The sequence below is a fragment of the Dryobates pubescens genome (genome assembly GCF_014839835.1).
Source record: "Dryobates pubescens isolate bDryPub1 chromosome W unlocalized genomic scaffold, bDryPub1.pri SUPER_W_unloc_2, whole genome shotgun sequence".
NCBI lineage: Eukaryota > Metazoa > Chordata > Aves > Piciformes > Picidae > Dryobates > Dryobates pubescens.
In genome coordinates this window covers 424,758-451,095 of record NW_026530689.1, presented here as the reverse complement: position 1 = coordinate 451,095, position 26,338 = coordinate 424,758, and the positions used below count along the sequence as shown (strand labels likewise).

General features: G+C 49.3%; 1 protein-coding gene across 2 annotated transcripts in view; it reads right to left on the bottom strand.

Annotated features, from left to right (window-relative positions):
• Positions 1-26,338, bottom strand: part of LOC104296286 (ubiquitin-associated protein 1-like) — a 110,005-nt gene that overhangs the window by 9,459 nt on the left and 74,208 nt on the right. For both annotated transcript variants that reach the window (XM_054179266.1, XM_054179265.1), the window contains exon 3: positions 11,467-12,396. In XM_054179266.1, the coding sequence (XP_054035241.1) occupies positions 11,467-12,396 (930 nt within the window). The remainder of the gene's footprint in view (positions 1-11,466; positions 12,397-26,338) is intronic.

Here is a 26,338-nt window from a genome sequence, read left to right as displayed (position 1 = left end):
ACGCTGCTGGTGCATGCTGTGCTCGTGCATTCTCCAAATATGGAAGAATTCTAGCTTCATGCTTTCCCATAGGCTGAAGCCAGTTGTTTATGAGAATGCCCATTGGTCAAACCCAGCCTCGAGGTATTCTATAAGTATTACCCCAGTGAGTAAACAAGTGCTTTTCCTGCCTTCCTGCCTTCCTCCTCCATTTCTGTCTCTGTGCTAGCTCGAGAGTTAAGTCCGAGCCACTGCCTCTGCAACTGAGTTTATTGTTTAGCTTCTGTTACATACATGCACGCATATCAAGGCATCTGCATGTGAGAAGCGACTGGAGAAATTATTTCCATAGAGGAAGGATACCACGCTAAGCTGAGAAGCTAGCGTCACAGCCAGTCACACGACCGGGAGAGGAACCCCCCCGTCGCTACTCCGTGGACTGGATCAACCCCCGAGGGTAAGATCTGCCTAATTATCGGGGAGAAGGGACTTGACCGTGCCAAGTCCCCGCGCAATTGCTTAACCCCACTATAGTGGAGAGAAGAGCGCCACGTGCCGCTCCGAGCCCTGTTAACTCCAGGGATTACTCAGCAGCATTCGTGCTTACACTGCACTGAACTCCCCCCGGACCGCTCCGGGTATCCTGCTGTTGCTTTGAGCCCAGCAAACGAGAAGCTGCTGCCTGAGAGAACTTGCCGAGCCGGGTCCGCCCCGCCGATATTCCTCGTTCCCGGGGCCGCCCCTGCGGATCCGCGTACCGCCGCGTCCCCCAGGCAAGTCTGCCGGCGATCGCCGTCCCGCCGTGTGGTGCGGATCAACTCTGAGGACCAGCTCGTCTCCGGACCAGCCCTACCAGCCCGTCCTCTCGTGCACGCCAGCTCTGCGAGACCCCAGTCTCGAACCGGCGGCACACAGGACAAAGCTCCGTCTGAGCTCGACCAGAAGTTGCGCACGTCCCGTCGAGTCGCCATCTAGTGGCCAAGCGGCGGAACTGCACCCTTCTTGCATATAAATATAGAAATAGCTTGTAATTAGCTCAAATAAGTTCTAATCATAATACTAAGCCAGTTATGGGATATATTTCACGAACGTGCACTAGAACATGTATATAAGTTGGTGATTCATCGGTTATTGACAATTTTATAGTTATAATAAAAAATTAATTTTCATAAATCATAAGTCATAAGTAATAAAGCAATAACCTCCCTCTTCACCACATGAGGGTGCACTCAATGCCACTGTCCATGTCGCCAACAAACATGTTAAACAAAACTGGTCCCAGTACTGATCCTTGAGGGACTCCACTTGTCACTAGCATCCTCTTGGATTCATTGACTGCCACTCTTTGGGTGCAGCCATCAAGCTAGTTCTTTATCCATCGAGTGGTCCACCCATCAAACCCATATTTTACCAGCTTGGAGATCAAGATGTCATGCTGGACAGCATTGAAGGCTTTGCTCAGGTCCAGGTAAATTACATCAGTTGCTCATCCCTCATCTATTGATGCTGAGACCCTTTCAAAGAGGGCCATCAGGTCTGTCAGGCATGATTCACCCTTGGTGAAGCCATGTTGATTATAACAAATCACCTCTTTGTTATTCTTCTGCCTCAGCAGTGCCTCCAGGAGGATCTGTTCCATGATCTTACTGGGCACAGAGGTGAGACTGACTGGCCTATAGTTCCCTGGGTCATCCCTCTTTCCCTTCTTGAAAATGGGAATTATGTTTCCCCTTTTCCAGTCAGTGAGGACCTCCCTGGACTGCCATGACTTTTGGAATATGACGGACAGTGGCCTAGCAACATCATCCGCCGGTTCCCTCAGCATCTGTGGGCATATCCCATCGGGTCCCATGGACTTGAACACTTTCAGGTACTTCAGATGATCACGAACGTGATCATAACTCACCATGGGCAGTTCTTTCTTCCAGTCCCTGCCATTATCTTCCATTATTCTGGGTGTGTGGCTGGAGTCCTTACCAGTGAAGACTGAGGTAAAGAAGTCATTGAGAACCTCAGCCTTCTCCATGTCATTTGTCACCACCTCACCTGTTTCCTTTCTGAGGGGGCCCACATCTTCCCTAGTCTTCTTTTTACCATCAATATACCTATAGAAATTTTTGCTGTACCCTTTGATCTCCCTGCATAGATTTAATTCTAACTAAGCTTTAGCTTTTCCAACCATGTCTCTTGCTGCTCAGGCAGATTCCTTATATGCCCCCATTCCAGCTGTCCTGTCTTCCACTCTTTGTAGAGTTTCTTTTTGTGTGCTAGCATGCCCAGGATCTCCTTGCTCATCCAGGCAGGTCTCCTAGCATTCTTTCCTGCCTTCATCTTTGTCAGTATACTTTGTTCCTGGACATAGAGAAGGTGATTCTTGAATACCGACCAGCTGTCCTGGGCCCCTCTTCCCTCTAGGGCATTGTCCAACAGTACTTTGGCCAGCAGATCCCTGAAATGATCAAAGTCTTCATGCTTAAAGTCCAGGGTTGCAAGCTTGGTATATGTCCTCCTAGTTGCCCTGAGGATCTTAAATTCTATTGCTTCATGGTCACTGCAGCCAAGGTTATCCCCGAGTCTCACATTGGTCACCAACCTTTCCTTATTGGTGAGAAGAAGGTCCAGTATAGCACCTTTTTTTGTTGGTTCCTCTACCAATTGGAGGAGGAAGTTGTCATCTATGCATTCCAGGAACATCCTGGATTGCTAGTGGCTTGCTGTGTTGTCCCTCCAGTAGATGGTGGTTGAAATCCCCCACAAGGACCAGGGCTTGTGAATGTGAAGCCACTTCTATTTGCCTGTGGAGGGCCTCATCTGCTTGGTTCTGCTGGTCATATGGCCTGTAGCAGACCTCTACAGAAACATCTCCTTCCCCTGTCTTCCCTTTAATCTTCACCCATATCACAGTATCACCAAGGTTGGAAGAGACCTCAAAGATCATCGAGTCCAACCTGTCACCACAGACCTCATGACTAGACCATGGCACCAAGTGCCACGTCCAATCCCCTCTTGAACACCTCCAGGGACGGTGACTCCACCACCTCCCTGAACAGCCCATTCCAATGACGAATGATTCTCTCCATGAAGAACTTTCTCCTCACCTCAAGCCTAAACTTCCCCTGGCGCAGCTTGAGACTGTGTCTCATATGCTCCTAACCAGCTCATCATCCTTCCCCAAGTGGAGCTCCACTGATTCTAGCTGGTCACTTATGTAGAGGGCAATGCCTCCTCCCCTCTTACCCTGCCTGTCCTTCCTAAAGAGCTTGTGAGCTTGTACCTGTCTATCTGTACATTCCAGTTGTGGAAATCATCCCACCAAGTTTCAGCAATAGCCACTATGTCATAGCATCCTAGCAGCGCAGTGACCCTTAATTCATCCTGTTTGTTGCCCAAGCTGTGTGCACTGGCATAGAGGTACTTCAGCTGAGCCCCCTTGTGCAAATCCCCCTTGATTCCTTTGGGGTGTCCCTGTCTTGCCTCAGGGCAACAAGTTGAGAGCCCAGACTAGCACTCCCTCCCTCTGCCTCTGGTGAGCTGCCCCACTGTTTGTCAAAGGCCAGCATGAGATTATGTTATCTCCATTATCCCTCTCCTCCCCCTGGCGGGACGCAGGGCACCCCTAATTGTGGGGAACATTTCCACAGGTGCAACGAGCACACTGTGCAGTGTTAGAACTGGAGCCACTGTTGGAGCTGTCATAGTTGTCCTGGGGAACTGTGGAAGTAACAGCTACCCTTCTGGTATTGCTACCCTGGGTTCTGCCACTTTGCAGTTCCCTCAGTCTCCTGAAAAGATTAGAAGAAAAAAATTTTTGGTTTTCACTCATACGCTGCACCATGGTCATTACTCGGACCAAGGGTAGAAAAACAGCATCTACCCAGACAGAGTTGTTTCTCCAGCATGCTGGAGTCCAGGCTGCCAGCTGCAGAGAGTACTTCAGCCTGGCAGTTGGAATAGAGGAAGAGGGAGAGGGTGAGGACACCTGTGTCAGGTGTGAACAGGTGAACTTTCTCCTCAGCCTGGTGGCTGAGCTGAAGGATGAAGTGGCCGAGCTGAAGGAGGAGGTGTCTAGGCTAAGGTCAATAAGGGAAAGCGAAAGGGAGTTAGACTTGTGGGAGAAGGCTCTGCAGATCTCCCCTGCTGAGGGACGGGCCCCTGAAAACGGAGGGATGGACACAGGTCCCTGCCAAGGGTGGCAAGAGAAATCCACCCCGGCCATCTCCTCCTCCTCCGCTGCCCTTGCATAATAAGTATGAGGCCCTGCGGGCTGAGGGCGGTGGGGATGAGAGGGCTGAGGAGCAGCCATCCAGAGGGGAGACCAAGGCCAAGCGGTCCCCGCCAGCTGTAACGACCAGCTCCAGGGAGCAGCCTAAGGCCAAGCCTAAGGCCAAGCGGCCACCACCAGCTATAACGACCAGCTCCACAAAGAAAAGGAGAAGGGTTATAGTTGTTGGGGACTCTCTCCTGGGGGGTACTGAGGGACCCATATGTCGTCCCGACCCATCCCACAGGGTGGTCTGCTCTCTACCTGGGGCGCAGGTAAGGGACATTGCAAGGGGAATCCCCAAGCTCATCAGTCCCTCTGACTATTACCCTCTGCTGGTAATACAGGCTGGGAGTGATGAGATCGACAGGAAGGGCACCAGGGCAATTAAGAAGGAGTTCAGGGCCCTTGGACAATTGATTGATGGGGCAGGCGCACAAGTGGTATTCTGCTCAGTTCCCTCAGTGGCAGGGGAGTACACTGAGAGGAACGGGAGAACCCACACCATCAACAAGTGGCTCAGGGAATGGTGCCAGCGGAGGAACTTTGGTTTCTTTGATCATGGGGCTACTTTTACGGCACCCGACCTGCTGGGTCCTGATGGGGTGCATTTATCTAGAAGGGGCAAGAGAGTCCTAGCACTAGAGTTGGCAGGGCTCATTAGGAGGGCTTTAAACTAGGTCTGAAGGGGGTGGGTGAAGACATCGGTCCCTCTGCAGAGGTAAGAGTAGGGCACAAGGTAGGGTCAATTGAGAGCTCAGGAGCCCAGCTGCAGTGCATGTACACCAATGCACACAGACTAGGCAAAAAGCAAGATGAGCTGGAGGTCCTAATGCACCAGGGCAACTATGATATAGTTGCCATCTCAGAAACATGGTGGGACAACAGGCACGATTGGAGTGCTACACTGGGGGGCTACAGGCTCTTTAGGAGGGATAGGCGAGGGAGGAGAGGAGGAGGGGTGGCTTTGTATATTAGGGAGACACTTTCTGCCTCAGAACTTGAGGTGGAAGATGAGGGAATTGAGAGCCTGTGGGTTAAAATCAGAGGGCAGCCCAACAAATCTGACATCCTGGTTGGAGTCTGTTATAGACCACCCAACCAGGATGAGGAGGCTGATGAATTATTCTATAAACAACTGGAGGCTGTTTCAAGATCATCAGATCTTGTCCTCGTGGGGGACTTCAACCTGCCGGATATCTGCTGGGAACTTAATTCAGCAGAGAGAAGGCAGTCCAGAAGATTCCTGGAGCGGATAGAGGATTGCTTCCTGACGCAGCTGTTAAGTGAGCCTACCAGGGGACAGGCTCTGCTTGACTTGCTGCTCTCCAATAGGGAAGGGCTAGTGGGAGATGTGACCGTGGGAGGCTGCCTAGGGTGCAGTGACCACGAGATAGTGAAGTTTTCAATATGCAGGGAGATAGGGAGGAGCACCAACAGAACCTTCACCTTGGACTTCCAGAGGGCAAACTTCAGCCTCTTTAAGAAACTTATTTGTAAAGTTCCCTGGGTACCAACCCTCATGAACCGAGGGGTCCAGGAGAGTTGGACCTACTTCAATCAGGAGCTCTGGAAGGCACAGGAACTGGCGGTCCCCATGTGCCGAAAGATGAGCCGGCGGGGAAGGCGACCGGCCTGGATGGACAGGCAGCTCCTGAAGGATTTAAGGGAAAAAAAGAGGCTGTATCACCTTTGGAAGGAGGGGAAGGCTTCTCGAGGTATGTTTAAGGAAGTGGTTAGACTATGTAGGAATAAAATTAGAGAGGCAAAGGCCCAGTTGGAACTGAAGCTGGCCACCTCTGTGAAAGATAATAAAAAGCAATTTTACAAATATATCAACGCTAAAAAGAAGGGCAAGAAGAACCTCCACTCCTTACTGGACCTGGAGGGGAACATGGTGACCGAAGATGAGGAAAAGGCTGAGGTCCTGAACGCCTTCTTTGCCTCGATGTTTAACAGCAAGGTAGGAGTCCAGGATGAGTGGCCTCCTGAGCTGGGTAATAGGGTCAGGGAGCAGTGTAATGCCCCGGAAATCCATGAGGAATTAGTCCGGGACCTGCTGAGCCACTTGGACACCCATAAGTCCATGGGACCGGATGGGATCCATCCAAGGGTGCTAAGAGAGCTGGCAGATGAGCTGGCCAAGCCGCTCTCCATCATTTTCCTCCAGTCCTGGCTCACTGGAGAGGTCCCAGATGACTGGAAACTGGCCAATGTGGTCCCCATCCACAAGAAGGGACGGATGGAGGAACCCGGAAACTCCAGGCCAGTCAGCCTGACCTCAGTGCCAGGGAAAGTGATGGAACAGATTATCCTGGCGGCAATAACTGCGCACCTGAAGGATGGCCAAGGGCTCAGGTCCAGCCAACATGGATTTAGGAAGGGCAGGTCCTGCCTCTCCAACCTGATCTCCTTCTATGATCAGGTGACCCGTCAGGTGGATGTGGGGAGGCCTGTGGATGTAGTCTACCTGGACTTCAGCAAGGCCTTTGACACCGTCCCCCACAGTAAACTGCTGGCTAAGCTGTCAGCTCGTGGTTTGGACCACAACACTCTGTGCTGGGTTAGGAACTGGCTGGAGGGCCGAGCCCAGAGAGTGGTGGTGAATGGTGCCACATCCGGCTGGCGGCCAGTCACCAGTGGCGTCCCCCAGGGATCAGTGCTGGGCCCCATCCTCTTTAACATCTTCATTGATGATCTGGATGAGGGGGTTGAGTCAGTCATCAGCAAGTTTGCAGATGACACCAAGTTGGGAACAGATGTTAGTCTGTTAGAGGGTAGAAAGGCTCTGCAGAGGGACCTCGACCTACTGGACAGATGGGCAGAGTCCAATGGCATGGCATTTAATAAGTCCAAGTGCCAGGTGCTGCACTTTGGCCACGGCAACCCCATGCAGAGCTACAGGCTGGGGTCAGAGTGGCTGGAGAGCTGCCAAACAGAGAGGGACCTGGGGGTGCTGATTGACACCCGCCTAAACATGAGCCAGCAGTGTGCCCAGGTGGCCAAGAAGGCCAATGGCATCCTGGCCTGTATTAGGAATAGTGTGGCCAGCAGGAGCAGGGAGATCATTGTGCCCCTGTACTCTGCATTGGTTAGGCCACACCTTGAGTACTGTGTCCAGTTCTGGGCCCCTCAGTTTAGGAAGGACATCGAGACACTTGAACGTGTCCAGAGAAGGGCAACAAGGCTTGTGAGAGGCCTTGAGCACAAGCCCTATGAGGAGAGGCTGAGGGAGCTGGGATTGTTTAGCCTGGAGAAGAGAAGGATCAGAGGAGACCTCATTGCCCTCTACAACTACCTGAAAGGTGGTTGTAGACAGGAGGGGGTTGGTCTCTTCTCCCAGGCAACCAGCACCAGAACAAGGGGACACAGTCTCAAGTTGTGCCAGGGGAGGTTTAGACTCGAGGTGAGGAAAAAGTTCTTCACTGAGCGAGTCATTCGTCATTGGAATGGGCTGCCCAGGGAGGTGGTGGAGTCGCCGTCCCTGGAGGTGTTCAAGGGGAGATTGGACGTGGCACTTGGTGCCATGATCTAGTTGTGAGGTCTGTTGGAACAGGTTGGACTTGATGATCCTTGGGGTCTCTTCCAACCTTAGTTACTGTGATACTGTGATACTGTGAAGTTGGTTGACCATCCCACCTGTTCATGTTCTCACCAAACTGATCACGTAGAGTTATCCAAATGGTCCTACGTGATTGCCTTGGTGGTCTGTTTTGGTTTGGTCTGTTTTGGAATGACCTCCTTGGAGGACGCCTATTCCTCACAGCTGAAACCTGCACCCACCTGGAGGAAGAATTGGAATTATCTCTTTGTGCCAATTGGCATATGGAATCTTTGATTTCATCCTTCAACTCTCTCATGCAATCCTTCATCTCACTAGACAGAGCTTTAATGGCTGAAACCAAAGAAACACGTGTCATGCTATCATCCAATTGTCTTAGTTGATCAGTGAATTGGCCAACCGTAGGAGGATCTCCACCATAATTTCTTGCCACAATTCTGCTTGCCAAAATGTTTGCATAATCGGAAGGAGCAAGCTTGATGAGCTTTTTAGCAAGACCAGCTGCCACAGGAATATCATCAGGATTCAGAGTATCATGGTCACCATAGAGTATCTTTCTAATGGCAAACTCTCTCAGATGCCTAATTCCCTCATCCATGGTAGTCCTGGGCTTAGGATTCCATGGAAGGTCATCTCGGGAAGGGTATCTCAGGGAAACCGCCATTAAAAGGCGTATCCACAGATTAACCTTACCGAGAATCCTGGCTAGATGTCTATCTATTCCATTATCCTTTGAGAGAGTTCCTAGCTGAACTGCTGATTTGTCTCCAACTATTAGAGCTGGAGCACCTGTATCATAACACCTAGCAAGCCAAGATAGGATGGGTTCCTTATCTGCTCTGAGGTAATCTTTGCGGACATTGCGAATCTCCTCCCTTGGTGACGAGCATTCGGTGATGTCATCTTGCTCTCCATCTATCACATCTTCCTGCACCTTTTGTCCCCATAATCCTGCTGTCACTCTCCTAAGGACCTCTTTAAGCTGAAAAGCACCACTGCCAGCTGCTGTCTTAGCTGCATCTCCATCCTGTGATGATCTCAATAACTCAGCTATATCTCTAAGACAAACCTTCTCCTCATCTCCAGCAGGCCCTTTCCTAGCAGAGGTTCCCTCACCGGGATCAGTCTCCTGCTCTTCTCCTCCATTAGCTCCATTAGCTCCTGGATCAGCTTTGGCCTTTCCACCTCTGGTCTTTAAGACTGCTACTTGTTTAACTGGAGCTGTGTTTGAATTTACAGCCACCTTAATAGAAGCTGACAGGTCCTGATCTAAGCCAGCCGCCGTGGGTGCCCCTTCCGGTACTGTCATGGCGGACGGAAATGACCTTGTCTCGTTACCGGTCGACATCTTGGGAATGGGAGCCGCCCCTGGCTGCTTGCCAAAGTCAGGGAGCGGAGCATTCAGGGCAGCCTTTCCAATAGGTTTTGCTATTTTTCTAACTGACGCAGATTCTGCCCCTTCCTCGTCACTCGAGGACTCTGGGGCAGATTTGGAGGAACGCCTACGCTTCCTGGATTTTTGTTTACTCACAAAACATGGTCGAGAAACCTTTTTCTCTCTATGTAGAGCCCACAGCAGATAGACATTAATTATCAGCAACAGCAGGATTACACCCGTCAAATAAATCACCTTAGGATCCCAGCCAGCACTTAAAGTTACTCTTTGACGTCCTGAAGCCTTAAACTCCCTTATCTCGATCGGCAAAGTGGAAGACGTTCTATTGCCGTAATTAGTGAGCCGAAAAAAACCCAAACAGCGTTGATACAACAGCTGGATCCTATGCATAAACCACAAATAGATTTTACGCATTAAATATTTACCTATCTGGTCTAACATCAATCCGATGCAGTACCGGTAGACCAACATGCCACAGACCGAGAAGAATAAACGTTCTAAACCCCAGAGCATTCTCATTTCGTTTCTCCAGCTGAGACAAGCAATAAATCAACTTAATTACTTAATTACCAGGCCCCACGTTGGGCGCCAAAAAAGAGAGTGTGGTGGGTTGAGAGGAAAGGCTCTGCTTCCCTCCCCCACTGAGAAAGAAACTGCAGCTAAAACTCAGTCGGAGAAATGAGTATATTTTACAAGGAAACAGATTATATGTAACACAACAAATACAGGTATTTCACAATATATACATGAATATACAGCAAATTAACTCAACCAGAAACCAGACCCCCCACAGAGGGGGCTTCCCCCTGTGCCCCCTTCACCCCACTACCTCCCTTCTCCCCCTAAGAGGTAGAAAGGAGACGAGAACTGTTAGCAGGACAGGGAAAGAAACGGAGAGGCCTGTTACAGGAGTTAGTATCTTATCTTAGTTGGCCAGAAGCCCAGAAGCAGATCCAGCCGAAAGGGACAGCGAAGAAAGGAAGACTGAGAGAAAGTTCCAGCCGCGCTGGGACTAACCTCGCCTCCCACCTTAACTTGGCCAATGAAATTCGTTTAGAATACCAAAATATTTTATAAACATTTAGCCAGTGTGCCCCTTCCTTAAAGGCACAGCATCAAATGGTCACAGATTAATAACCCCTCCCCCCCTTCAAATCTAGTTTAAAGTCCTGTTAATGAGCCCTGCCAACTCCTGCCCCAGAATCCTTTTCCCACTCTAGGACAGGTCCATCCCATTGGTTGCTCACAACTCTGGTGCCCTGTAAAATGAGCCGTGATTGTAAAATCCAAACCCCTGTTGACGACACCAGTCCCAGAGCCATGAACTGACCTGTTGGCTTTTCGTATATATTGCCTCGTCTATTGCTGATGTCAGAGGGATGGAGGAGAACACGCCTTGAGCTCCTGATTGCTTTACCAGTTGCCCCAAGGCCCTGAAGTCTCTTTTAATTGATTGTGAGCTTCTCATTGCTGCATCATCACTACCCACCTGAAAGACCAGAAGTGTCACTTGTTTCAGGGCACATAGTATCACACAAAAGCCTATAGTACACTAGTAAGAACACAGAACTGCTGAAGCACTACTTATATTGGACAGAAGAGACAGATTATTTTAGAGTCAGAGGATTTGTCTACACAGTTTTCACTAGATTTCACAAGTATTGGTGTCCAGCTCTTAGGGTCTTTAGAAAAAAAAGTCCACAAGCTTACTCACTTACTTCTTATTCACAAAGAGACAACAGCTGGTGTGAAGTTGTGTCCCCCATGTAATTTTAGAACTTGCTACAAGTTTGAGCTTATATTCCTTGAAAAGCCTGTGTTTTCCATTACTTGCAGAAAAAAAAAAAGCAAGCTGAGGAACAAATCTAGTAGAAATTTAACTCAAAACCTAAGGGCAGTTCAGAATCTGATATATCACAGTTGGATAAGACAAAATGCAGGACTGTACAAAGAAGATATCTCATATGCTTAGCTCAAAGGTGTACAACTATGAACAAGAGCTGAAACGCTGAAAAAAAATCACCAAAACTGGTCTAAAAATACCAGATTTGAGAGAAATCTGCAGAGTAATAATCTGAGATTTAGAATTGTTAGCATGAAGATCCAATTGATCGATTTGCCACATAAATGAAGAGGAACTACAACTCATGATCTACACAACACTCTCATTAAATGAACCTGAAACCATAGGATGTTTTATAAGCAACATTTGCCTCCAGACCTCCACATCTCCCCAGCAATCCCAATTCTAATCCACTGCATGTTTACCATAGTCGCTGTGTTTTGAGATGATTCTTCTTCTGTACAAACTGTTGACACAGTCAAGGAAGGTAGCCTGGATGAAGAGGATAACTTTGATGTCTCCATGTCACTGTCCTCATTTACAGCGGAATGACCAACCATGTGGTGTCCAGTCAGTTCACCAGATTTACTCTGAGCACAGGTCTGCATAGAGCTGAGAAAACTGCCATTGTGGAGACAGGTAGTGCTGTGAAAAGTGTTTGTGAACGTTGATGATTTTTGATCATTCTCATCAGAGTCAAGTTTAGGAAAGGACAAGGATTTGATATTGCTCACTGAAGTGATAGGGGACAGGGACACTTTGGAAGACAAGGACATCTTTTCACAGTTTCCCAACTGTGGTAAAGTGATAAAGCCATTGGGTTTATGAAGGGGTTTGAAGTCCAATGCGCCCCTTTCTATGGATGCCAGAACTTTCTCATCTTGTAACACAGACTCATATCCTCCTTTGGGCAAAGTGTTATCTAACAGCTGGGCAACAACTGGCTCAGTAGTACCAACATGAATTTCAAGAATATTTTTTAATTCCTCCTTATCATTGATAGTTTTTAATTCCAGTTTGTCAAATGGGTCTTCTTCACATTCAAAATCAGCTGGGTTGAAGTCTGCTTTTGGACAAGGTGGACTGAGAACCTTTTGCTTCAGAGAGCTGCTGTTGGCTGGCGTGGGAGTAAGAATATTATTGTGCTGCAGGCTAGCGAGGATGGGGTTAATGGGAGGAGGCATGGCCTCAGGGAAAGATTCTTCTGAGAATCTCGTTTTGTTGTTGACACCTGGAGCTGCTTTTGAGTTCAATAGTGCTGCTTCTGCCTTGCATTCAGCTTCTCTCTGGGCAGCTTCAATTTTTTTGATATCTTCAGCCCACTCAATTGTTTTTTTTTCCAATGAGAAGTCATACTGACCAGGGTGGAGAGGAGGAAAAAAAAAGATAAATTATAAGGATCATATCCACTAGTTCTAACAGCAACATAAGTAACAAATAATAAAAGTTACATGAATTTCTATGGAGAGGCATCAATTTTTCCCAGCATCTCTTTTATGCTAAAGACTGGCAAAAATAGAAGGCGCCAGAAGTAGTTTGTTTTGCCTCTAGCAGCAAAACCTGCCTACTATCCTGGATTAGAATATAATATTTTGCCTCCTTGCTACATTTAGTTTTGCTTTAGAGGTACTGATCATCCCAAGATCAGTTTCACAGTCCTCCCACCCTCTCCCCCCAGAGACAATGGATGTAGCAAGGGAAGTCTAATGTGTTACTAGATGGACAATCGTACCCAGATCTGGCACCACTGATCTACCTCCTGTCCACAAATCATTCAAGACTACAGCAGAGTATTTTTGCATCTAAAGAACAATACAGTATTGCTCAGTTATGCCTAAAAGATTCCAAAGGGAATTGATATTAGAGTTTTACATCCAGTAGTTAAAGAGGTATTGGTATTCTTACTACAGTGCCAATGGCTCACTAGTCAATGAGGATATACTGGCTATACCAATGATGACAACTACCTGCTGCAGCAGATATTGCTGCAGTTACTGGCATGACAGGAACCCACAAGCTATTCTCATTTAACATCATCTCCTTCAGAGCCAGGTTAGAACAGGAAGACATTTGTAAACTACTCACCACCAGTTTACTGGTCACTCTAGTGCCCTGGTTGAAAGGACAAAATTCTAAACAAATTAAATCTACTTAAAACTTTAATATCTTATGAAGAATGAACAGCCTTAAATGCTCTTGAAATAACCACAAAATGTTCACAGAACACAGTTGTGTGGATGAGAATTCAACAACAAAGCCCTGGGGACACATAGATGGGTTTTGTCTTCCTCATTCTGCCCAGAAGGGTTACTCTTTCTTTTGGTAAGCTGCAATCTTGGTGTTACCAAGTGTATTTTGTCCCAGGTAATTACACATGTAATTACAATTGTATTTTCTTAAAGCTGTATAGTGATGTATGCAGTTAAGTTCCTATCACCAGCAATCTTAAAGGAACTGTATATATGTTGCAAGTGTAAACAAACCATGTTATTTGTATATCTGCTGAAATGCAACCAGACCTACAGCAAAACTGGTCTGTTAGTGTGTCTGGTGTCAGACCTATAGCAAGCCACCCTAACTGGCATCCCTATTAAGAGATAAGCCCAGCTGCACTTAGCCCCTCTGATCTCCGAGAACTGGCTAGAGAACAAGGGAATTCATCTCTTACTAAATTTACCTGCCTGCATAAGCAGGAGCAGGGAAGTCATTCTGCCCCTGTACTCAGCACTGGTTAGGCCACACCTTGAGCAAGGCCTTTGACACCGTTCCCCATAGCAAACTCATGGCCAAGCTGTCAGCCCATGGCTTGGACGGGAGCACACTGCATTGGGTTAGGAACTGGCTGGAGGGCCAAGCCCAGAGAGTGGTGGTGAATGGTGCCACATCCAGCTGGCAGCCAGTCAGTAGTGGTGTGCCCCAAGGATCAGTGCTGGGCCCCATGCTCTTTAACATCTTTATTGATGATCTGGACGAGGACATTGAGTCAATCATCAGTAAATTTGCTGACGACACCAAGCTGGGGGCAGGAGTGGATCTGCTGGAGGGTAGAGAGGCTCTGCAGAGGGACCTCAATAGGCTGGACAGACGGGCAGAGTCCAACGGCATGAGATTTAACACATCCAAGTGCTGGGTTCTGCACATTGGCCACAACAACCCCATGCAGAGCTACAGGCTGGGGTCAGAGTGGCTGGAGAACAGCCAGGCAGAGAGGGACCTGGGGGTGCTGGTTGACGGTAGACTGAACATGAGCCTGGAGCCCAGGCAGCCAAGAGGGCCAATGGCATCCTGGCCTGCATCAGGAACAGTGTGGCCAGCAGGAGCAGGGAGGTCATTCTGCCCCTGTACACTGCACTGGTTAGGCCGCACCTCGAGTACTGTGTCCAGTTCTGGGCCCCTCAGTTTAGGAAGGAGGTTGACTTGCTGGAGCATGTCCAGAGAAGAGCAACAAAGTTGGTGAGGGGTTTGGAACACAAGCCCTACGAGGAGAGGCTGAGGGAGTGGGGGTTGCTTAGCCTGGAGGAGAGGAGACTCAGGGGTGACCTTATTGCTCTGTACAACTACCTGAAGGGAGGTTGTAGACAGACGGATGTTGTTCTCTTCTCCCAGGCAGCCAGCACCAGAACAAGAGGACACAGTCTCAGGCTGCGCGATGGGAGGTTCAGGCTGGATGTTAGGAAAAAGTTCTATACAGAGAGAGTGATTGCCCATTGGAATGGGCTGCCTGGGGAGGTGGTGGAGTCGCCATCACTGGAGGTTTTCAGGAGAAGACTTGATGGGGTGCTTGGTGCCATGGGTTAGTTGTTTAGGTGGTGTTGGATTGGTTGATGGGTTGGACGCGATGATCTTGAAGGTCTCTTCCAACCTGGTTTATTCTATGTACTGTGTCCAGTTCTGGGCCCCTCAGTTTAAGAAGGACATTGAGACACTTGAACGCGTCAAGAGAAGGGCAACAAAGCTGGTGAGAGGCTGCGAGCACAAGCCCTATGAGGAGAGGCTGAGGGAGTTGGGGTTGTTTAGCCTGGAGAAGAGGAGGCTCAGGGGAGACCTTATTGCTCTCTACAACTACCTGAAAGTAGGTTATAGACAGGTGGGGGTTGGTGTCTTCTCCCAGGCAGCCAGCACCAGAACAAGAGGACACAGTCTCAAGCTGCACCAGGGGAAGTTTAGGCTGGAGGTGAGGAGAAAGTTCTTCACAGGAAGAGTTGTTGGCTGTTGGGATGTCCTGCCTAGGGAGGTGGTGGAGTCACCATCCCTGGAGGTGTTCAAAAAGGGATTGGACATGGCACTTGAAGCCATGGTTTAGTTAGTCATGAGGTGTTAGGTAATAGGTTGGACTTGATGATCTCTGAGGTTTTTTCCAACCTTATTGATTCTATGATTCTACCCCCACTTCACACAACAGTCTGCAAGCTAAGTCCACAATATAAGCTACCTGTAACTAACAAGAAATCACAAGATATCATTGCCTGGATAATTGCACAAAACCAAATGGAGTGCTCTTGCCATGGGGCTGCTAGGTCATACAAATTCCTAGCTCTAAAGAGCAACAAGCCATTAAGGCTTTTCTGGGACTCGCAATGTGTTGCATCATATTCTATCCTACAGCAGGATCCATTGAGATCCTGGAGACCTGTTGTCTCAACTATATAACACTTTTCCCTTCCCTTAGATCTAAGATTCCAAGAGGTGTGATAAACAAAATTTCAGGACTGTGACTTTGAAAAACAACTCATTGGCAGAAGTGCTGGGCACTACTCATTACACACTCATTGCATGGCCACCCCACCGCCTCATCCCCTGCTGACCAAGGTTGGTACGGGGAGGACTGGGTCTTAACATATGCCTTTTGAATGTCTTTCTGTTCTTGGTCTTGATTAGAGCAAAATATTGGTATAGATGTGGGTACTGTGTAGCTGTCACAACCTCTGTAAAGGGTCCTGCAACTATCTCAGCCCCCATGAGAAGCACTGCAGTTACTCAGCACCTGGTGATGTGTGATGTGGATGACTTAGGTAGGGACTCAACCAGTGCCAGGATCAGTTGCCCCTATAGAGAAGACAAAATAAAAAAGGAGGTCCTGTAGGGACATCACAGACAGAAGAATTTGAGGTGGCCACTCAGTCTTTATCCCTAAGTGAGTTGCGAGACATGTAAAGAATACAATTCTCATGAAGGTGAGCAACCTGTTACTTGGATGCTTTGATACTGGGATGATAGAGCAAATTGTTTGGACTTAAGAGAGGGGAGAAGCCAAGCATTTGGGACTAATGGCTAGAGCAGTGGGTATTGACAGGGGTCATGCACAAGAGGCTACTCTTGCTGAGCATGAGAAACAGATATCCCTTTAGAGATGATGTCATATACTGCCAGGCAAGTTGACATTCATTGAGAAAGGTGTTAGGAATCTGAGAGAAATGGCAGTGAAGTAAGATGATTTTTGCTGACCTGGATGACCCATGGACACCATTAGATTCATGTGGTGCAAGTGGGTCCCGAGTAAGCCACTGTCATATGTCAACACATTAGCATTATTCAGCTGGAAAGACCACCACACCAACAGTGGGTGACATGGCTGCTCCACTAAGATAATGTGCAGCTAATTTCTGTTCCTCCCCATGGGCTGACGTCTCTGATGTTGAAAAACTGACAAATCCATGGAACTGCTCAATAAGATATATTGTCCCAGTTGGAGGATATGTTCCACTCCCCAGCCATACCAGTAAGGGTCTTGGCCACCAGGAGAAAGTGTTCTCTTGTACGGGCTGCTCATGAGTGACAGTACACATCCTAAGCACCCTGTGATTTTTTTCCTGTGTAACTATGAGGAAGACATGAGAAAATGGGATGGAAAACCTACTTCTGTCTTGCAGGCATGTGTGCATGAATTGCAAGGTAAAACAATCAGAAAAGGAGATTCTTCCAGGGACAGTGCTGCTCCAGTTTCCAGTGGGCAGTCCTCCCACTCATCCTGATTTACAAAACATGACTAGCGATAGAGGTCTAGTCCATGTGAGCTGCTTGGACCCATATGTTGATGACAGGCATTCTGTTCAGAATCAGAGGGGCTCTGGTTCCAGCCAGGTGGAGGAGAGGGTCAACAGAGTTTATTGGACTGTGTGGATTTGATGGCCTGCCACATCAGAAGCACTGTGTCCAGTTCTGAGCCCCTCAGTTTAAGGAGGACATCGAGACACTTGAACGTGTCCAGAGAAGGGCAACAAGGCTGGTGAGAGGCCTTGAGCACAGCCCTGTGAGGAGAGGCTGAGGGAGCTGGGGTTGCTTAGCCTGCAGAAGAGGAGGCTCAGGGGTGACCTCATTGCCCTCTACAACTACCTGAAAGGTGGTTGTAGCCAGGAAGGGGCTGGTCTCTTCTCCCAGGCAACCAGCACCAGAACAAGAGGACACAGTCTCAAGTTGTGCCAGGGGAAATTTAGGCTGGAGGTGAGGAGAAAGTTCTTCACTGAGAAAGTAATTCGTCATTGGAATGGGCTGCTCAGGGAGGTGGTGGAATTGCCATCCCTGGAGGTGTTCAAGAGGGGATTGGACATGGCATTTGGTGCCATGGTCTAGTCATGAGGTCTGTGGTGACAGGTTGGACTCGATGATCTTTGAGGTCTCTTCCAACCTTGGTGATACTGTGATACTGTGAATATAAAGCTTTGGACACTGGTGCCCAATGCACCTTGATGCTACAACTACAGAGGGACATAATCCATTTGTATTTCCGGAGTGAAAGGGGAATCACAGTATCACAGTATCACAGTAACTAAGGTTGGAAGAGACCCCAAGGATCATCAAGTCCAACCTGTTCCAACAGACCTCACAACTAGATCATAGCACCAAGCGCCACGTCCAATCTCCCCTTGAACACCTCCAGGGACGGCGACTCCACCACCTCCCTGGGCAGCCCATTCCAATGACGAATGACTCGCTCAGTGAAGAACTTTTTCCTCACCTCGAGTCTAAACCTCCCCTGACACAACTTGAGACTGTGTCCCCTTGTTCTGGTGCTGGTTGCCTGGGAGAAGAGACCAACCCCCACCTGGCTACAACCACCCTTCAGGTAGTTGTAGAGGGCAATGAGGTCGCCTCTGATCCTTCTCTTCTCCAGGCTAAACAATCCCAGCTCCCTCAGCCTCTCCTCATAGGGCTTGTGCTCAAGGCCTCTCACCAGCCTTGTTGCCCTTCTCTGGACACGTTCAAGTGTCTCGATGTCCTTCCTAAACTGAGGGGCCCAGAACTGGACACAGTACTCAAGGTGTGGCCTAACCAATGCAGAGTACAGGGGCACAATGACCTCCCTGCTCCTGCTGGCCACACTATTCCTAATACAGGCCAGGATGCCATTGGCCTTCTTGGCCACCTGGGCACACTGCTGGCTCATGTTTAGGCGGGTGTCAATCAGCACCCCCAGGTCCCTCTCCGTTTGGCAGCTCTCCAGCCACTCTGACCCCAGCCTGTAGCTCTGCATGGGGTTGCCGTGGCCAAAGTGCAGCACCCGGCACTTAGACTTATTAAATGCCATCCCATTGGACTCTGCCCATCTGTCCAGTCGGTCAAGGTCCCTCTGCAGAGCCTTTCTACCCTCTAACTGACTAACATCTGTTCCCAACTTGGTGTCATCTGCAAACTTGCTGATGACTGACTCAACCCCCTCATCCAGATCATCAATGAAGATGTTAAAGAGGATGGGGCCCAGCACTGATCCCTGGGGGACGCCACTGGTGACTGGCCGCCAGCCGGATGTGGCACCATTCACCACCACTCTCTGGGCTCGGCCCTCCAGCCAGTTCCTAACCCAGCACAGAGTGTTGTGGTCCAAACCACGAGCTGACAGCTTAGCCAGCAGTTTACTGTGGGGGACGGTGTCAAAGGCCTTGCTGAAGTCCAGATAGACTACATCCACAGGCCTCCCCACATCCACCAGACGGGTCACCTGATCATAGAAGGAGATCAGGTTGGAGAGGCAGGACCTGCCCTTCCTAAATCCATGTTGGCTGGACCTGAGCCCTTGGCCATCCTTCAGGTGCGCAGTTATTGCCGCCAGGATAATCTGCTCCATCACTTTCCCTGGCACTGAGGTCAGGCTGACTGGTCTGTAGTTTCCAGGTTCCTCCATCCGTCCCTTCTTGTGGATGGGGACCACATTGGCCAGTTTCCAGTCACCTGGGACCTCTCCAGTGAGCCAGGACTGGAGGAAAATGATGGAGAGCGGCTTGGCCAGCTCATCTGCCAGCTCTCTCAGCACCCTAGGATGGATCCCATCCGGTCCCACGGACTTATGGGTGTCCAAGTGGCTCAGCAGGTCCCGGACTAATTCCTCATGGATTTCTGGGGCATTACACTGCTCCCCGACCCTATTACCCAGCTCAGGAGGCCACTCATCCTGGACTCCTACCTTGCTGTTAAACATTGAGGCAAAGAAGGCGTTCAGGACCTCAGCCTTTTCCTCATCTTTGGTCACCATGTTCCCCTCCAGGTCCAGTAAGGAGTGGAGGTTCTTCTTGCCCTTCTTTTTAGCATTGATATATTTGTAAAATTGCTTTTTATTATCTTTCACAGAGGTGGCCAGCTTCAGTTCCAACTGGGCCTTTGCCTCTCTAATTTTATTCCTACATAGTCTAACCACTTCCTTAAACATACCTCGAGAAGCCTTCCCCTCCTTCCAAAGGTGATACAGCCTCTTTTTTTCCCTTAAATCCTTCAGGAGCTGCTTGTCCATCCAGGCCGGTCTCCTTCCCCGCCGGCTCATCTTTCGGCACATGGGAACCGCCAGTTCCTGTGCCTTCAAGAGCTCCTGTTTGAAGTAGGTCCAACCCTCCTGGACCCCTCGGTTCATGAGGGTTGGTACCCAGGGAACTTTACAAATAAGTTTCTTAAAGAGGCTGAAGTTTGCCCTCCGGAAGTCCAAGGTGAAGGTTCTGTTGGTACTCCTCCCTATCTCCCTGCATATTGAAAACTTCACTATCTCGTGGTCACTGCACCCTAGGCAGCCTCCCACGGTCACATCTCCCACTAGCCCTTCCCTATTGGAGAGCAGCAAGTCAAGCAGAGCCTGTCCCCTGGTAGGCTCACTTAACAGCTGCGTCAGGAAGCAATCCTCTATCCGCTCCAGGAATCTTCTGGACTGCCTTCTCTCTGCTGAATTAAGTTCCCAGCAGATATCCGGCAGGTTGAAGTCCCCCACGAGGACAAGATCTGATGATCTTGAAACAGCCTCCAGTTGTTTATAGAATCCCAGGAACTGACTGTAGCAGAAGCTGAAATAAGTCTGAGTGGACATGAGTGGCTAAAGCATCCTATAAGGGAGCATGAGAGGGAGATAGACTGGTGGAGCCAGGCTCTGCCTTCCCTGCAACAGAAATGGGAGCACCCACCAAATTGCACCCAGGATCAATGGGGCCTCTGTATATTGCCCCTGTCAGGTGGAAGACAGAAACCCAAATGAAAGGGGTGAGTTGGAGGCAAGTTCATGGCCGTGGCAGAAGGCAAGTACCCTCCTTGCCCATCTCGCCTCCCCAGGTACCTCTGAGAAATAGATATGAGGTCCTGCTGGAAGACAGCCAATCTGATGGGGATGTGGATGATAGACAACCTATATTAGGGGTCTTACCACAGTCAGGTAGGCCTTTCAGCAATATAACACCCTCTTCCACAAGGAAGAAGAGTTGTAGTTTTTGGAGAGTGGCTCCTAAAGGGAAGAGGGGGCCCAATATTGATCTTGAAGAACTTTCTACTGCACCAGGTCAGCTGGCAACAGATGGAGTACATCTGTCCCACAGGAGGGGAAAGATCAGAGTGTATGAGAATGGCCTATCCCTCAGAGGTAAAAAGATTCTGGGAAGGGAATTGGCAGGTCTCATTGATAGGGCTTTAAACTAGATTTGAAGGGGGATGAGGCTGGAATCAGTCCCCCCAGGCAGGAGTCTGAGGGTGGTAAGCTGGAGTCAGGGGTGAAACCAGCAGGCCAGCTGAAGTGCATGTACACTAATGCACGAAGCATGGGTAACAAACAAGAGGAGCTGGAAGCCTTGTTGCAGCAGGAAAGTTATGATGTAGTTGCCATCACAGAGACGTGGTGGAACGACTCACATGACTGGAGCGCTGCAATTGACGGCTACAGGCTCTTCAGGAGAGACAGGCAAGGAAGAAGGGGTGGAGGGGTGGCCCTGTACATCAGGGAGGCACTAGATGCCATTGAGCTGGAGATTAGGGACGATCGGGTTGAGTGCTTGTGGGTAAGAATTAGAGGGAAGACCGGCAGGGCAGACATCCTGGTTGGAGTCTGTTATAGACCACCCAACCAGGAAGAAGATGTTGATGAAGCATTCTATAGACAGCTTAAGGCTGTCTCAAGATCGCCTGACCTTGTTCTCATGGGCGACTTCAACCTGCCTGACATCTGCTGGGATCTCAACACAGCAGAGAGGAGACAGTCTAGGGGGTTCTTAGAGTGCATGGAGGACAGCTTCTTATCCCAGGTGCTGCATGAGCCTACCAGGGGCAAGGCTATGCTTGACCTCCTCTTCACCACCAGGGAAGGGCTGGTGGGTGATGTGGTGGTCGGAGGCTGTTTAAGGGGCCAGCGACCACGAGATAATTGAATTTTCGGTATTCGGTCAAGCTAAGAGGGGCAGCAAGAAGACCTCCACTCTGGACTGCCGGAGGGCAGACTTCAGGTTACTCAAGGAACTAACTCAGAGGGTTCCTTGGGAAACAGCCCTTAAAAACAAAGGGGTCCAGGAGAGATGGACCTGCTTCAAGGAAGAACTCTTGAAGGCGCAGGAACAGGCTGTCCCAATGTGCCGGAAGATGAGCCACCGGGGCAGACGGACAGTCTGGATGGGCAATGAACTTCTAAAAGAGCTAAGGGGAAAAAAGAGGGTGTATCATCTTTGGAAGAATACATAGAATACATAGAATTCATAGAATACACCAGGTTGGAAGAGACCTTCAAGATCACCGCGTCCAACCCATCAACCAATCAAACACCACCCAAACAACTAGCCCACGGCACCAAGCACCCCATCAAGTCTCCTCCTGAAAACCTCCAGTGATGGCGACTCCACCACCTCCCCAGGCAGCCCATTCCAATGTGCAATCACGCTCTCTGTATAGAACTTTTTCCTAACATCTAGCCTGAACCTCCCCTGGCGCAGCCTGAGACTGTGTCCTCTTGTTCTGGTACTGGCTGCCTGGGAGAAGAGACCAACATCCATCTGTCTACAACCTCCCTTCAGGTAGTTGTAGAGAGTAATAAGGTCGCCCCTCAGTCTCCTCTTCTCCAAGCTAAGCAACCCCAGCTCCCTCAGCCTCTCCTCGTAGGGCTTGTGTTCCAAACCCCTCACCAACTTTGTTGCTCCTTTGTTGAAAGGGGAGGCAACCCACGGAATGTTTAAGGATCTTGCTAGGTCTTGTAGGAAGAAAATTAGGGAGGCAAAAGCACATTTGGAGCTTAGACTGGCCTCTGCTGTGAAGGACAACAAAAAGTCCTTCTATAAATACATGAATAGCAAGAGGAAGGGCAAGGACAACCTCCACTCCTTGGTGAACATGGAGGGGAATGCAGTAACAAAGGATGAAGAAAAGACAGAGTTACTTAACACCTTCTTTGCCTCAATGTTTACCAGCAGGGCAGAATGTCTTCCAGACAGCTGGCCTGCAGAGCTGGCAGAAGGAGCCAGGGAGCTGCATAGTTTCCCTCTGTTCCATGAGCAGGTAGATGGAGCTCTCCTCAGCTGCTTGGATCCCCACAAGTCCATGGGACCAGATGGGATCCATCCTAGGGTGCTGAGAGAGCTGGCAGATGAGCTGGCCAAGCCACTCTCCATGATTTTTCAGCAGTCCTGGCTCACTGGAGAGATCCCAGATGACTGGAAACTGGCCAACGTGGTGCCCATCCACAAGAAGGGCCGGTTGGATGAGCCAGGGAATTACAGGCCTGTCAGCCTGACCTCAGTGCCAGGAAAGATTATGGAACAGGTCATCTTGAGCGCAATCACACAGCACTTACAGGATGGCCAAGGGATCAGGCCCAGCCAGCATGGGTTTAGGAAGGGCAGGTCCTGCCTGACCAACCTGATCTCCTTCAATGATCAGGTGACCCGCCTGGTGGATGTGGGGCAGGCTGTGGATGTAGTCTACCTGGACTTCAGCAAGGCCTTTGACACCGTCCCCCACAGTAAACTCCTGGCCAAGCTGTCAGCCCATGGCTTGGACGGGAGCACACTGCAATGGGTTAGGAACTGGCTGGAGGGCCGAGCCCAGAGAGTGGTGGTGAATGGTGCCACATCCAGCTGGCAGCCAGTCAGTAGTGGTGTGCCCCAAGGATCAGTGCTGGGCCCCATGCTCTTTAACATCTTTATTGATGATCTGGATGAGGGCGTTGGGTCGATCATCAGTAAATTTGCTGACGACACCAAGCTGGGGGCAGGAGTTGATCTGCTGGAGGGTAGAGAGGCTCTGCAGAGGGACCTCAACAGGCTGGACAGATGGGCAGAGTCCAACGGCATGAGATTTAACACATCCAAGTGCTGGGTTCTGCACATTGGCCATAGCAACAGGAGGTTGGTCTCTTCTCCCAGGCAGCCAGCCCAGAACAAGAGGACACAGTCTCAGGCTGCGCCAGGGGAGGTTTAGGCTGGATGTTAGGAGGAAGTTCCATACAGAGAGAGTGATTGCCCATTGGAATGGGCTGCCCGGGGAGGTGGTGGAGTCACCATCGTTGGAGGTGTTCAGGAGGAGACTTGATGGGGTGCTTGGTGCCATGGGTTAGTTGTTTAGGTGGGTTGGATTGGTTGATGGGTTGGACGCGATGATCTAGAAGGTCTCTTCCAACCTGGTTTATTCTCTTCTATTCTAATATGCCAGGTTGACCCTCATCATAGGTAAGTCTGTAGTCTTCTTGGATCCCGAATCAGGGGTATCACTAGGAAACTCCTGTATCTGGTGCAATCACCAGACTACTACCCTCTACTGATCTTCCAGACAGGTGGGGAGGAAACTGCATTTTATTTTACAGGAGTAAAATTAAAACACTCCACACAGAATTGGAAATTTAAATGGATATACTATTTACAAATATTTACAATATGTACATGAATGCAAAACACCTGGGTTCACATTTCAGCTTACAACCAGTTTAGTAAGCCAAAAGCCTTCCAAAAACCCAGGCTTCAACTCCCTCCCAGGCCTCCCACCCTTCCTCCTTACTTCCCAAGCTTGGCCAAATGGCTCTGCTCTCTGCTACAAAACTAGCTACTAGCTTTGCCACAACTGAGCCAGGCAGCAAACCCCCCCCCCCCCATTGCAAGAGATAAGGATCTGCCCTCGGAAGGGTGAGGCAGAAAGAAGGCCAGGAAAGGGTTGAATGATCTCTGTACTCAGCTTATATAGCAGATACAGGGCTTATGGGATAAAATAACATAGATTACAATTTCCTGCGTCTCTCTAGTCCCTTGGAGGACTGTCAGCTCTCTGGTTCTTAAAGGTGTCTAACCCTAACCTGCAGCAATGCAGCATGGGGAACAAACAGGAGTAGTTAGAAATCTGTGTGCAGTCAAGGGGTTATGATCTGGTGGTAATTATAGAGACTTGGTAGGACAGCTCACATGACTGGAATGTGGTCACAGTATCACTGTATCACCAAGGTTGGAAGAGACCTCAAAGATCATCAAGTCCAACCTGTCACCATAGACCTCATGACTAGACCATGGCACCGAGTGCCACGTCCAATCCCCTCTTGAACACCTCCAGGGACAGCAACTCCACCACCTCCCTGGGCAGCATATTCCAATGGCGAACAACTCTCTCAGTGAAGAACTTCCTCCTCACCTCGAGCCTAAATTTCCCCTGGTGCAGCTTGAGACTGTGTCCTCTTGTTCTGGTGCTGGTTGCCTGGGAGAAGAGACCAACTCCCTCCTGGCTACGTCTTTTTTGGGAAAGACAGGTCAACAAAGCAAGGCAGTGGAGTTGCTCTCTATGTGAAGGAGCAACTAGAATGTATTGAGTTCTGTCCAGGGGCGCATGAGGAGCGAGTTGAGAGTTCGTGGGTGCAAATTAAGAGGCAGGCTAGCATGGGTGTTACTTTTGTGGGCGTCTATTACAGTCCACCTGATCAGGACAAGGAACTTGATGAGGCCTACAGGCAGCTGATACCAGCCTCACAGTTACAAGCCCTGGTTCTCATGGAGTGTGGTGGGTTTAGGCTATGCCTTTTAAATTTAGCTGTAGATTGCAAGCAGAAAAGTAGAAAAATATATATAAATCACTATTGGGTGTCAAAAGTAAAACAAAAGATTATTCTAAACAAATTCATTGTGTAAATATCTGGGAAAAGAGGAGCTGTACCATAACAATTCTTCCCAGTCCCATTCCCTTTTCTCTACTCTTCTGATCTCGGCTGGTTTTGCTTGCCTCGGGCGAGGGATAACGTGGTTCTGGCTGGTCTTGAATAAGTCTAACCCACTGCTTTCTCTCAACTCCTCTCTCTCTCTGGGACAGGGGGGTTTGGGAGGGGCAGTGGAATGGCTTTCCTGGTCTTTTTGACCGGGGGTGGGGGTGGGTTGTGTTGTTGTGTTGTTTGCTAATTGTAAATATCCATATAATATTGTAAATACTGTACATTTTGTACATATTTATTGCATTCCATTGTAGAGTGTAGTTTTTGCTTGTAAATACAGATTCATTTGCTTCTAACTGAGTTGGTCTGGCTAAAAGTTAATGCGGGGGGGTAATTTCAACCCACCACATGGAGAATTTTAACTACCCAGATATTTGCTGGAAGGCCTACTGAGCCAGCCATTCTCAGCCCAAGTGGGTCCTCCAGTGCACTGATGATAACTTCTGGATGGAAATGATGGATGAGCCAACTAGGAGAGGAGCGCTGCTGGACCCACTAACAAAGAAGGAGGTCTGGTTAAAGCAGTGAAGGTTGAGGGCAGCCCTGGCTGCAGTGACCATGAGGAAGTGGAGTTAAGGATCTTGTGCGGTAGGAATAGAGTAACAAGCAGGACCACAGCTCTGGACTTCAGCAGGGCCAACTTTGGCCTTTTTAAGCAATTGCTAGGAGAAATCCCATGGGACAGGAAACTAGAAGGGACCCAAGATAGTTAGATAACATTCAAGGACGATTTCTTCCAAGCTCAAGATCAGAGCATCCCAACAGGTAAGAAACCAAGAAAGGGAGCTAGGAGACTTGCATGGTTAAAAAGGAACTGCTGAGCAAACTCAAGTGGAAGAAGTCTACCAATCATGGAGGGAGAGGCTGGCCATTTGGGAGGAATAAAGGACTGTTGT